Raw genomic sequence first — 13,503 nt, 5'->3', positions numbered from 1 at the left:
GTTGTCAGAGAGAGTGATTGGCACTGGAATGGGCTGCCCAGGGAGGTGGTGGAGTGGCTGTGGCTGGAGGTGTTGCAGCCAAGCCTGGCTGGGGCACTTAGTGCCATGGTGTGGTTGGTTGGGCAGGGCTGGGTGCTAGATTGGGCTGGCTGAGCTTGGAGCTCTCTGCCAACCTGCTTCATTCTATGACCTGTATAAGCCTCGTCACTGTGCTCCCAGTGTCACCCAAGTCATCTCAGTGTGGATTACTGGGCTGGTGGCAAGAGGGGAAGAAAAGGAGCAGAAGGTGTCCCAGCTGTAGCTGCCCAGTGCCACCTGTGCAGTGGCAGAGGTCAGACACACCTCTCTGTGCACTTAGGGAGCACTGCTTTGCACCAGCCTTGCTGATAACGTGGGAGGTTTATCTCTGCCCAGCGTGGCTGTGGAAAAAGCTGAGGCCCAGCATGCTGCTGCCTCAGCAGCTCTGTCTGCCTGCACTCTGCATCCTGCCTGGCCCTCTGACAGCAGCCAGGCTTGCTCAGTGAGGTCTGACCTGCTCCACCAAGCGTGGCCTCCAGCGCTGGTTGCCTCAGCTGCTGAGGGGGAAGGTGAACGTTGGCCTGGAGACATTTCCTCTGGGAGTCTTTTCCTCTCCCCTGTAGATGAAGCAAGGAAGTTAGAGTGGGACTGGACTGCCAAGGTGGATTTTCACTCTGGTTCTTGTGGTGGGTTCACTCTCAGCAGGGAGTTAAGGGGAGCTCTGTCCCAGGGATCTGCTGTGGCATAGAGGAGGTGTGCAGGCAGCTGCAGCTTCCCAAAGCCAGGGAGGGAGCAAGTGCAGATAAACTGCTCTGTCTCACATTCCATTTGGCTTCCTGCATCCAAGGGACCCAAAGCACTTGAGGGGTGCACTGTGGAGGCAAAATCTTCTGTGCCAAGTGGGAGCACCATGCAGAAATGGTTCATGAGCTGGAGCATATTCAGCCCAGCAGGAGCTGTTGTGTCCTATCCCCATAGAGAAACTTGGTGGTGGCTCATTTAGGGTGAGAAGTTAGACCATGTGAGTCCTGAGAGTTGAAGTGCAGTTGGTTTCACTCCTAGAGTGATGCCTGTGCAGGGGCTTTGTGTCACCCTTCTGACTGATCCACTCTGCCTTTCCCAGCAAAACTGCAGACCATATTAGAATCACAGAATTGTCAGGGCTGGAAAAGACCTCCAAGATCTAGTTCCAGCCTCCTTGCCATGGGCAGGGACAGCTCACACTAGAGCAGATTGCCCAGAGCCACATCCAGCCTGGGCTTAAAGACCTCCAGGGGTGAGGCTTCCACCACCTCCCTGGGCAAGCTGTGCCAGTGTCTCAGACCCCTCAGGATCATAGAATGAAGCAGGTTGGAAGAGAGCTCCAAGCTCAGCCAGCCCAACCTAGCACCCAGCCCTGCCCAACCAACCACACCATGGCACTAAGTGCCCCAGCCAGGCTTGGCTGCAACACCTCCAGCCACAGCCACTCCACCACCTCCCTGGGCAGCCCATTCCAGTGCCAATCACTCTCTCTGACAACAACTTCCTAACAACATCCAGCCTAGACCTGCCCTGGCACAGCTTCAGGCTGTGTCCCCTTCTTCTGGTGCTGGCTGCCTGGCAGCAGAGCCTAACCCCACCTGGCTACAGCCTCCCTGCAGGCAGCTGCAGGCAGCAATGAGGTCTGCCCTGAGCCTCCTCTGCTGCAGGCTGCACCCCCCCAGCTCCCTCAGCCTCTCCTCACAGGGCTCTGCTGAAGAACTTCTTAACAGCCAATCTAAATCTACCCATTTCTACTTTTGCTCCATTCCCCCCCAGTCCTATCACTACTGACCCCCTAAAAAGTCCCTCCCCAGCTTTCTTGTAGACCTCTTCAGATTCTGGAAGGCCACAATAAGGTCTCCTTGGAGCCTTCTCTTCTCCAGATTGAACAGCCCCAACTCTCTCAGTCTGTCCTCATAGGAGGGCAGCTCCAGCCCTCTGAGCACCCTCGTGGCCCTTCTCTGGACACCTCCCAGCATGTCTTCTCAAGGTGCTTTTGGGAAAGCAGCAGTTGGCTGCACCAGCTTAGCTGCTGGTACCTGTGCAGGCTTTCTTGTTTGTTGACTGCCATAGTGGCAGGCTCATGACAGGTTCCTAAGAGGCATTTGCTCACTCTCACCTTAGCTGCTTAGCCCCCATCCTGTCCTGGTGGCCTCTCCTCACTGAGGAAGGCTGGAGAGAGGGAGCTTGTTACAGGGCAAATAAATGACTCAGACTAATGAGTAAGGTAATTGCTGTTCAGTGTTAGATGAGGCTAAAGTGGGTCAGGTTTGTTTGTGAAACTCCATGCAGGCACCATCTGTTCCCTGTGCCCCATCTCAGGGGCTGGAGGTAGGATTTGGGTGAAACTGCCTCCCTGAGAGCTTTCAGGGCAGCATGCAAGGTGCCCAGGGGTGTGGGTGTCTAGAGAGGACCCTGAGTGACTGCAGGCAAGCATCTGCAGCCCGATCCTCAAAGGGACTCTTAATTGATTTCACTGAGAGAGGGGACCCTAAGTCCTTTGTGCCTCTGCCACAACTGCCCATCTGTGTAAGAGGCTGGACAGGACACTGAGGGGTCTGTAAGCCTGAAGGTGGGATTGGACTTTCCCAAGCCATGCCTGAGTGATGCCTGCTCAAGCCCTGAGAGAGAATCCTGGCCTCAGGTTAATGTCTTTTAACCCTGTTGCTCTCCCAGATGTCTTCTCTTTGTTCTCTCACACCTGGAAGCCTGCTGGGCTGGGGACTGTGTCCCTCAGTGCTGAGGAGTCTGTGTAGTGCATGGCTCTAACCCTTTCCCCTGCCCTGGTCCCCACCGTGTCTCACAAGCTCTCTCTTCCACAGCATGTGAGCAGAAGGAGAAGCCTGCAGTGGGATCCCTGCCTGGACTCAGCACTGCTGGGGGCACATCTGGCAGTGAAGAGGAGGAAACATTTCATTCACCAGCGTTAAAGATGGGAGACAGCATCTGTCCAGCAGCTCAGGAAGGGAAGCTGCAGCCCTTGCCCATGGGGCATCCCTGCAAGTGTCACAGGCAGGGTGACACAGCCCTCTGCCACTAAGGGGTGTGGGGGCAACATGGCTCAGCGAGCCTGGGGCAGGATGCTCTTCCACAACAGAAAGACCCAGCTCCTGCTGGTCAACTCCCTGACCTTTGGCCTGGAGGTCTGCCTGGCTGCAGGGATAACCTACGTGCCCCCACTGCTGCTGGAAGTGGGTGTGGAGGAGAAGTTCATGACCATGGTTCTGGGTAGGCAATTTCTTTTTCCTCTTGTCTTCACAGAATTAACCAGGTTGGAAAAGACCTCTAGGATCACTGAGTCCAACCTGGCACCTTCTAATTAACCCATGGCACTCAGTGCCTCCTCCAGCCTCCTTTTAAACACCTCCAGGGATGGGGACTGGACTCCACCACCTCCCTGGGCAGCCCATTCCAGTGCCAATCACTCTCTCTGACAACAACTTCCTAACAACATCCAGCCTGAACCTGCCCTGGCACAGCTTCAGGCTGTGTCCCCTTCTTCTGTCCCTGGCTGCCTGGCAGCAGAGCCCAACCCCACCTGGCTACAGCCTCCCTGCAGGCAGCTTCAGACAGCAATGAGCTCTGCCCTGAGCCTCCTCTGCTGCAGGCTGCACCCCCCCAGCTCCCTCAGCCTCTCCTCACAGGGCTGTGCTCCAGGCCCCTCCCCAGCCTTGCTGCCCTTCTCCAAACACCTTCCAGCACCTCAACATCTCTCTGCAATGGAGGAGCCCAGAACTGGACCCAGCACTCCAGGGGTGGCCTGAGCAGTGCTGAGCACAGGGGCAGTCTTGTTTCAGCCTGTGAGTCTGGAGGGCAGAGGCAAGTCAGGACCTGGATGTTTGTCTCTGGGGGTGGCTGCAGGGCTGCTCTTCCATCGAGGGCAGCTCTGTGTTCGGAGGAGGGGGCGGCTGTGACCCAGAGATGCTGCCTGAGTTCCTGAAGCATCCCAGACAGTTACAGAGCAGCATCCTCCAGATCTGTCCCTTTAACTCCTCCTCTTCCTCTTTGCCAGGGATAGGACCTGTCCTTGGCTTGGTTTTTGTCCCGCTGATCGGCTCTGCCAGCGACCACTGGCACAGCAGCTACGGCCGGAGGCGACCTTTCATCTGGATGCTTTGCCTGGGGGTCCTGCTGAGCCTCTTTGTCATCCCCCACGCCAGCAGCCTCGCCAGCCTCTTTGCCACCCACACTCGCCCTCTGGAGATTGCCTTCCTCATCCTGGGCATCGGCTTGCTGGATTTCTGTGGCCAGGTCTGCTTCACGCCGCTGGAGGCTCTGCTCTCAGACCTCTTCCAGGAGCCAGACAACTGCCGCCAGGCCTTCTCCGTCTACGCCTTCATGATCAGCCTGGGGGGCTGCATCGGCTACCTGCTTCCAGCCATCGACTGGGGTGGCAGCTTTCTGGCCCCATACCTGGGAGGGCAGGAGTCCTGCCTCTTCAGCCTCCTCGCCATCATCTTCCTCGTCTGTGTGCTGGCCACGCTCTTTGTGACGGAGGAGGCAGCTCCCCGGGCAGATGCAGTGGATGGTCCAGCGCTGAAGGATGCTTCCCCTAAGCCCTCACCTGCTGCCTGCTGCTCTTGCCAGCTGTCCAGGAGCTCCTGCCTCCTGCAGGCCAGGCACATGGCACAGGCTCTGAGGAACCTCTGCACGCTGGTGCCGCGGCTGCACAGCCTCTACTGCCGCATCCCCAAGGTCATCCGGCGCCTCTTCGTGGCCGAGCTCTGCAGCTGGATGGCCCTCATGACCTTCATGCTGTTCTACACAGACTTTGTTGGGGAAGGGCTGTACCATGGTGTGCCCAGAGCCAAGCCAGGCACGGATGCCAGGCGCTACTACGATGAAGGTGAGAAGTGAAGCAGCTGCTCTCAGGCTCCAGCACCCTATCGCTGAAGGGTAGAGGCTGGAAGGAGACTTCCAAAGCTCAGCCAGTCCAAGCCCCCTGCCAGAGCAGCAGCACCCAGAGCAGATCACACAGGAACACATCCAGGGAGGGTTTGAATATCTCCAGAGAGGGAGACTCCACAGCCCACCCTGGGCAGCCTGTGCCAGGCTCTGTCACTCTCAGAGAGAAAAAAATTCCTTCTCATGTTTACATGGCACTTTCTCTGCCTCAGCTTCCAGCCAGTGCCCCTTGGCCTGGCATTAGGCATCACCCAGCAGAGCCTGGCTCCAGCCTCCTGGCACTCACCTGCACATCTTTATAAACATTCATAGAATCAAGCAGGTTGGAAGAGAGCTCCAAGCTCAGCCAGCCCAACCTAGCACCCAGCCCTGCCCAACCAACCACACCATGGCACTAAGTGCCCCAGCCAGGCTTGGCTTCAACACCTCCAGCCACAGCCACTCCACCACCTCCCTGGGCAGCCCATTCCAGTGCCAATCACTCTCTCTGCCAACAACTTTCTCCTAACATCCATCCTGAACCTCCCCTGGCACAGCTTGAGGCTGTGTCCCCTTGTTCTGTTGCTGCTTGCTTGGCAGAAGAGCCTGAGCCCAACCCCATCTGGCTACAGCCTCCCTTCAGGTAGCTGTAGACAGCAATGAGGTCCCCCTCAGGCTCCCCTGCTCCCAGCCCCAGCTCCCTCAGGCTCTCCTAGGGAATGTGTCATTCCCTTCATCATCTGTTTGGTTCTGCACTGGACTCTCTCAAGCAGTTCTATGTCCTTCCTAAACTGGGTGGCCCAGAACAGGACACTCCTGTCCCTGAGGCAGGAGCACTTAGTGGGAGCATAGGAACAGGCTCAGCTTGGCTAAGTAATAGAAGAAAAGGTTACAGGCAACTGGATTTTGTGCAGGTGGATCAGGAAGTTCCCCCTGGCCCCCAGAGCATTGCACAGTGAACCAAGCAGGGGAACACCTCTTTGTCCTCCAAGCAACCCAGCACAGAACCGGATCTGGCAGTGCAGCCCTGGCCTGGGGCTGAGCTGTTAAGAGGCAGAACAGTCTGGCAGGTTGCAGTGCTGAACAGGATGGATCCCTCTCTGTCAGCAGCCTTTGCTCGCTGCTGCCAGCTCCTCTCACTGCTCTTCCCTCCTTCTTAAACGAGGGGTGGGTGATGATGCTCCCCAGCTCTTGGAGAGCAGGGTTTGGACAGCCAGGGCATGCTCCACAGCAGTGGGGTGAGCTTTGATGCAGCTTCTTTTCATGCTGCTGTCAGATTCCCATCTCACATCTGGTTCCTGGGAGCCCTGGAGCAGCTTCTCCAGTTATCATCCCTCTTTCCAGTGCTTCCTGGCAATGGAACAGGTTGTCCAGGGGAGGTGGTTGGGGCCCTATTCCTGGAGATAGTCAAGGTGAGGCATGACAGAGCTCTGGACAACCTGATCTAGCTGAGGGTGCCCCTGCTGACTGCAGAGGGGGTTGGACTGGAGGAGCTTTGGAGGTCCCTTCCAACCCAGACTGTTCTATGATTCTAATGCTCATCACCAGAGCCTGTAGCTGCCACATCCCCCTCGTGGGGTACTGCTCACTGCAGCACCTTCCTTGTTTGTTGCTGTTCCCTGCTCTCCCACTGTGGCTGCTGCATGGTGCCAGAGCCCTTCTTTTCCTGCTATGATCTGGTATAGGAGATCCTGCTCTGGCAGGGGGGGTCAGACTGGATGATCTTTTGGGGTCCCTTCCAGCCCCTGCCATTCTGTATCTTGGAGGTCTCTTCCAACCTGCTTGATTCTATGATTCCTCTTCTCCATCTAAGTCTTTTATTCTCAGGGGGCACCTTCTTGGCTCTCCTCTTCCAGGCCTCTGAGCTTTCCACTGCCTGCCCCTGTGAGCTCTGCAGTACACTGCCTCTTTGTGCTGGGTGTCTGTTTAACTTGGAGCTTAATTATTAGTGAACACTTGCTCTGTATAGCTTCCAGCAGGTCAGGACTCAGAGGAGCAGATGTTGAGTAGTGATCCTTGCCCCAAAGAGTTAATGGTTTTAATGCCCTGAAATCTGATAGATCTTGGCAAAGGGGAAGGTCCTGATTGCTGCCGGATACTGCCTGGAGTTAGTGGATGGTGAAGGCTTTACCTTGGCTTCAGCACAATTCCTTCTCCCTTTTGTTCCTTTGTTGTTGCTCTTGGCATCTGTTAACCACAGATCCTGGTTAATGAACAGGTGACAGATCCTGGGGCAAGAGGTAGGAAGGTGCAAGCAGCTCCCAAAGACTAAAATTCTTAGCTCCCAGTGCCACTCTGGTTAAGACTGGGGTGCTGCTGGTGGAGAGTAGGAGCTGCAGCCTGGCTGGTGTCAGGCAATGCTGCTCTGCTCCTTCCAGAGGAGGCAACCAAGGGGATCCAAGGGCTGGAGCTCCTCTGCTATGAGAGTAGGCTGAAGGAGTTGGGGGTGTGCAGCCTGGAGAAGAGAAGGCTCCAAGGGGACCTTAGAGCTGCCTGCCAATGCCTGAAGGAAACCTACAGGAGGGCTGCAGAGGAACTTTTCATCAGGGTGTCTAGAACAGGCCAAGGGGGAATGGTTTGAAGCTGAGGCAGAGCAGGGCTAGACTGGAGCTGAGGAAGAAGTTGTTCAGTAGGAGGGTGGTGAGACTCCGGAACAGGCTGCCCAGGGAGGTTGTGGCTGCCTCCTGCCTGGGGGTGTTTTCAAGGCCAGGTTGGATGAGGTCTTGAGCTGCCAACTCTAGCTGAGAGATGTCCCTGCCCATGGTGGGGAGGTTGGAGCAGATGAGCTCTGAGGTCCCTTCCAGCCTGCCCCACTCTGCTTCCTGACCCAGCCGTGTGGCTGGCAGGGCTGTCTGTGGCTGTGCCACACTCTGAGTCCTTCCTGGGTGGAGATGGAAGGAGGTCCCACGATGGTTGCTCAGCTGTGGGGAGCCTGTGCAGAGTCAGGGCTGTGCCTCTCACCACCTCTGCTCCCCTGCAGGTGTCCGGATGGGTAGCTTGGGCCTCTTCCTGCAGTGCATCACCTCCATCTTCTTCTCGACAATCATGGACCGGCTGGTGAAGCGGTTTGGGACCCGAGCAGTCTACCTGGCCAGTGTGGTCCTCTTCCCCGTGGCTGCCTTCGTCATGTGCCTCTCCCACAGCGTCATCATCGTCACCAGCTCAGCTGCTCTGACAGGCTTCACCTTCTCTGCACTCCAGATCCTGCCCTACACGCTGGCATCGCTGTACCACCACGAGAAGCAGGTAGGGATCTGCTGCAGGGGTCAGCCTCAGGACACCTTGGCCAGCCTGTGTAGCCACTTGGGGCTGCTGCAGTCAGCCCCAGCCCATGGGAGAGAAACCTCTGCCTGTCTGCAAAGGTTTTCCACATGTCCCTTGTCTCCAGGCTGTGTCTTCCTCAAGTTTTGGATTCAGTCTGGAGCTCTTCACATCAAAAAGGATATTATGGTGCTGGAGCAGATCCAGAAAAGAGGAATGAGGTTGGTGAGGGGGTCTTGAACACAAGCCCTGTGAGGAGCAGCTGAGGGAACTGGAGTTGTGGAGTCTCCGTCCCTGGAGGTGTTTAAGAGGAGGCTGGATGAGGCATTTAGTGCCATGGGTTAGTTAATTAGAAGGGTTAGGTGATAGGTTGGACTTGATGGTCTCAGAGGTCTTTTCCAACCTGGTCAATTTGTGATTTTAGGAAGTTAAGGATCTTCATGGAGTTGGAAGTAAAGGAGGAATTAGCACCAACCTCTGCTTGCCCAGAGGCAGTGTACTCAGTGCTGGTCAGGCCACACCTGGAGTGCTGTGTCCAGTTCTGGGCTCCTCCATTGCAGAGAGATGTTGAGGTGCTGGAAGGTGTTTGGAGAAGGGCAGCAAGGCTGGGGAGGGGCCTGGAGCACAGCCCTGTGAGGAGAGGCTGAGGGAGCTGGGGGGGTGCAGCTTGCAGCAGAGGAGGCTCAGGGCAGAGCTCATTGCTGCCTGCAGGGAGGCTGTAGCCAGGTGGGGTTGGGCTCTGCTGCCAGGCACTCAGGGACAGAAGAAGGGGACACAGCCTGAAGCTGTGCCAGGGCAGGTCTAGGCTGGATGTGAGGAGGAAGTTGTTGTCAGAGAGAGTGATTGGCACTGGAATGGGCTGCCCAGGGAGGTGGTGGAGTCCAGTCCCCATCCCTGGAGGTGTTTAAAAGGAGGCTGGAAGAGGCACTTAGTGCCATGGGTTAGTTAATTAGAAGGTGTTAGGTGCTAGATTGGACTCAATGATCTCAGAGGTCTTATTCAAACTGGTTAATTCTGTGATCTTGATTCTGTTCATCCTGGAGAAGAGGAGACTGAGGGGAGACCTCATTGCCCTCTATGACTCCCTGAAAGGAGGTTGGAGCCAGGTGAGGATCAGCCTCTTCCTGGTAACAAGTCATACCACAGGAGGAAATGGCCTCAGGTTGCACCAAGAGAGGTTTAGTTTGGATACCAGAAAAAAGCTTCTTCACTGAAAATGTTATCAGACACTGGAACAGGTTGCCCAGGGTAGAGGTGGAGTCACCAGCCCTGAGAGTGCTTAAAGTATGTTTGGATGAGGTGCTGAGGGACATGGTTTAACAGCTGGACACAGCAAGTGTTGGTGATAGTTGGACTCAATGACCTGAGGATTCATCTGGAGGAGATAAGAGTTTAGCATCTCACCACAGCCATCACCACCACTGTCACCACCACCATCACCTTATGCATCATCATCATCCTCATGCACCTCCTGCTCACAAGGAGGATGCACATTTAAAAAGCAGGGAGTGAGGTCATAGAATCCTAGAATGGTTTGGGCTGGAAGGGACCTCAAAGCTCAGCCAGTTCCAACCCACCTACTATGGGCAGGGACACCTCCCACTAGCTCAGGTTGCTCAAGGCTTCATCCAACCTGGCCCTGACACCTCCAGGGAGGGAGGGAGCATCCACAACCTCTGGGCAGCCTGTGCCAGTCTCTCCCCACCCTCACTGGTAAGAAGATGAGAGAGATCAGCTGGGACTGGTGTGCCAAAAGGGGATGGGAAACTGGTACAGGTTGTTTACTACCTGTGTGCATTTTGCAACCAAGCCGCATCTGCAGCACTGCCAACCTGAGCAGCTCAAAGCCTCCATCATTTCCAGCCCTTAGAGCTCCTGCTTCCCAACTCTTGGTCTGCAGCTGAGGAGCAGTAAACTGCAAACTGAGCTCCTTCCTCTTCCCCTCTCTCCCAAGAGAAATAGAAGCTGTGCGACTCGTGACACCAAAGACAAAAGCTGCTGATCGTGTCCCACAGATGTTAGCCTTGTGGAGGAGTCTTAGGAGGTTCCTGAGTGGGTTAAGAGGAGTTTCTCTGGAGCTGCAAATGCAGAATTAATTTGTGGTTGGAGAGCAGCTCTTTCATCCCTGCGGCAGGCAGCTCGCTGCGCAGGCAGAGTTCTGACCACAGGCATCCAGATGTTCACATTCAACAAATAACTTCTGACCAAGCCAGCCCAATTTGCAGCAGGCACCCTGTCAAAAAGAGGGGTGGGAAGGAACGTTCTGCTCTCTGTTTGCCTGGGATTTCCCAGGGACAGAGCAGCAACAGAAGGAAAACCAAACCCCCACAGGCTGGGAACGCGCCGCTTGCCCAACTGCGTGCCTAAAGCTCGATGGGGAAACACTCCTAGACAATGAGGTGTGGGGCAGAGCTGGGTTTAGTCTCTCTGCTGCCCTAACTGGGAAGTTCCTCCTTCTTTTACCAATTGCTTTGCAGCAGGATGCAGGCAGACCCCACAAGAAGTAGTCCTTAAAAATGCCTTTTGCAGGAGGTGCTCCCTCTGCCCTGATTCTCTCCTCTTTCTCCTCTCTTACTGTTGAAACCTGTCATTGGTTTTGTTTGCCTTTCCTCCTCCCTGATTCCTCTCTTCCTTCCCTTCTCTCTTCCTTCCCTTCTCTCTTCCTTCCCTTCTCTCTTCCTTCCCTTCTCTCTTCCTTCCCTTCTCTCTTCCTTCCCTTCTCTCTTCCTTCCCTTCTCTCTTCCTTCCCTTCTCTCTTCCTTCCCTTCTCTCTTCCTTCCCTTCTCTCTTCCTTCCCTTCTCTCTTCCTTCCCTTCTCTCTTCCTTCCCTTCTCTCTTCCTTCCCTTCTCTCTTCCTTCCCTTCTCTCTTCCTTCCCTTCTCTCTTCCTTCCCTTCTCCCTTCTCTCTTCCTTCCCTTCTCCCTTCTCTCTTCCTTCCCTTCTCCCTTCTCTCTTCCTTCCCTTCTCCCTTCTCTCTTCCTTCCCTTCTCCCTTCTCTCTTCCTTCCCTTCTCCCTTCTCTCTTCCTTCCCTTCTCCCTTCTCTCTTCCTTCCCTTCTCCCTTCTCTCTTCCTTCCCTTCTCCCTTCTCTCTTCCTTCCCTTCTCCCTTCTCTCTTCCTTCCCTTCTCCCTTCTCTCTTCCTTCCCTTCTCCCTTCTCTCTTCCTTCCCTTCTCCCTTCTCTCTTCCTTCCCTTCTCCCTTCTCTCTTCCTTCCCTTCTCCCTTCTCTCTTCCTTCCCTTCTCCCTTCTCTCTTCCTTCCCTTCTCCCTTCTCTCTTCCTTCCCTTCTCCCTTCTCTCTTCCTTCCCTTCTCCCTTCTCTCTTCCTTCCCTTCTCCCTTCTCTCTTCCTTCCCTTCTCCCTTCTCTCTTCCTTCCCTTCTCCCTTCTCTCTTCCTTCCCTTCTCCCTTCTCTCTTCCTTCCCTTCTCCCTTCTCTCTTCCTTCCCTTCTCCCTTCTCTCTTCCTTCCCTTCTCCCTTCTCTCTTCCTTCCCTTCTCCCTTCTCTCTTCCTTCCCTTCTCCCTTCTCTCTTCTCTCTTCCTTCCCTTCTCTCTTCTCTCTCTTTTTTGTTTTTTTTTTTTTTTTTAACTTTAAAACACTCCTCCTGAAGTGACTCAACAGAAGGAGGCATCCAAAGTGGCTTCCACGCTGGGCGAGATGGTTGGTGAAAGCCTGCAAGGCCACCTCAGCTGGAGCTCCTTGCTTTGCACAGGGCTGTGTAAGTCTCTCTCTTCTCCTGCATGTCCTCTCACCTTCCATGGCCACCAGACCTTGTCTGTAGCAGGAGGGAAAAGATCTGCATGCTCTAACAGCACCTGAAAGCTTGGGCAAGGTGAGATGCAGGGTGAGCATTCCCACCTCCTGCAGGAGGTGGAGGAGAGCTGGGCCCTTCGTTCCCATCACTCCAACTCCATCAGTGGGAGGTGGAGCTGATGACTGAAGCACCACTGACTCCTGTGGCTGGATCCTGTCTTGCTAGGGGTGATTTTAAACCCTAAGCTAGCTCCCAGGAGTGGTGAAGCCATTTTGTCTAAACTGGAACGAATTCTCCACGCTGGGTACCCAAACAGCCCTGCCAGGATGTGTCTCTCTGAAATCCTAGCCTGAAACAGTGTAAAAACCATGAAGCAGTGGCACAAGCCTCCAGGGCAGCTGAGAAGGCTTCTAGAGGGGAAGTCAGTGTCAAAGATGAAGGGCTGGAACTGGAGGGGGGGGGACACGCATCCTAGTTTGGCTCAGACAATCAATGCCCTCTCTGTGCTGGGTTTTGAGCTGCTTTGAAGTCTGATAGCGACAGAGAGATGTGGGAGGAGTTTTTTTTTTTAAGCTCCATGTAAGATAAATTTATGATGCATTTAAGCATCAAGTCAGGAGCCTTGGCAGTGGAGTTGAAGGGTTTATATGAGCAGCTGAGCAGAGCCCAGGTAAAGCTTCTGGCAGACTTTTGAGTGAAGCTCTTCTCATCAGGTTTCTCTTCTTCAGTGGAATTCTGTAACCCTTTGTGCTGCAGCTCTGCAGCCATGGCCTGGGGCAGCGTGAACAGAGACTGAGTGCTGCTGACATTCACTAGGGCAGGGCTGGGTGTAGCTGGGTGGGTGCCAAGACTGCTGAAAGCTTTGGGATGGCCTGCAAGGCAGCTGGAGTGCCCACACTGCTGCCCCAGCCCTCCTCTTCGTCTGTGTCCAGGTTCCTCTGTTCAAGGAAGGGCAGCTCAGGCAGCCCTGCAGCTAGGTAGGGTGCTCCTGGCTCTCCAGCAGGTGCTGGGCTGGGTTTCTTTCTTCTTCCCTTTATTGTTTCCTTTGTTTGCCCAACCTCACCGTGCAGATAGTGGATCAACGTCTCCTTTGTTGTCTGCTCTGCCCTGTGCAGTGCAAATGCCCTGGAGTTTTAAAGCTGCAGCTCTTGGACAGTCTGGCTCCCTCCACATGGCTGCCTGTGATTTCTTGGCCCTACTGTGGAGAGCTTTTTTTTGATCCCAATCCTCTGGGTGAATGCTGCTCGAGTGAGCTGTGCCTTAGAGATCTCACAGGTTGAGAAGAGAGAGGCAGAAAGGAGCAAAAAGAAAAAGATCTTTCTAACACACAACTCCCCTCCCCTGCTTCCCAAGCTTTTTCTAGCCTCAGTGAGAAGGCTCAGGTCAGGCAGATGAAGCAGCTCAGTTGAGGTCATGCATGCACAGTCTGGTACAGAGCTGAGAAAAGAGCTCTTTCCTGAGTTCCCAGCACTGTGTCATCCCAGCTGGCACCACTGAGGTGTCCCAGACATGAAGAAGTGCCCATGCATGCAGGGCTCTCAACTGTTTGTCTGCAGGAAAGCAA

General features: G+C 55.0%; 1 protein-coding gene across 2 annotated transcripts in view; it reads left to right on the top strand.

Annotated features, from left to right (window-relative positions):
• SLC45A3 (solute carrier family 45 member 3) overlaps positions 1-13,503 on the top strand; it is a 42,546-nt gene that overhangs the window by 27,808 nt on the left and 1,235 nt on the right. For both annotated transcript variants that reach the window (XM_064173542.1, XM_064173543.1), the window contains exons 2-4: positions 2,865-3,270; positions 4,055-4,888; positions 7,907-8,172. In XM_064173542.1, the coding sequence (XP_064029612.1) occupies positions 3,099-3,270; positions 4,055-4,888; positions 7,907-8,172 (1,272 nt within the window). In that variant the 5' untranslated portion in view covers positions 2,865-3,098. The remainder of the gene's footprint in view (positions 1-2,864; positions 3,271-4,054; positions 4,889-7,906; positions 8,173-13,503) is intronic.

Source organism: Pogoniulus pusillus, chromosome 39 (genome assembly GCF_015220805.1).
Source record: "Pogoniulus pusillus isolate bPogPus1 chromosome 39, bPogPus1.pri, whole genome shotgun sequence".
NCBI lineage: Eukaryota > Metazoa > Chordata > Aves > Piciformes > Lybiidae > Pogoniulus > Pogoniulus pusillus.
Note: the sequence above shows the minus strand (reverse complement) of the source record. Positions and strands in the feature narration are given on the sequence as shown.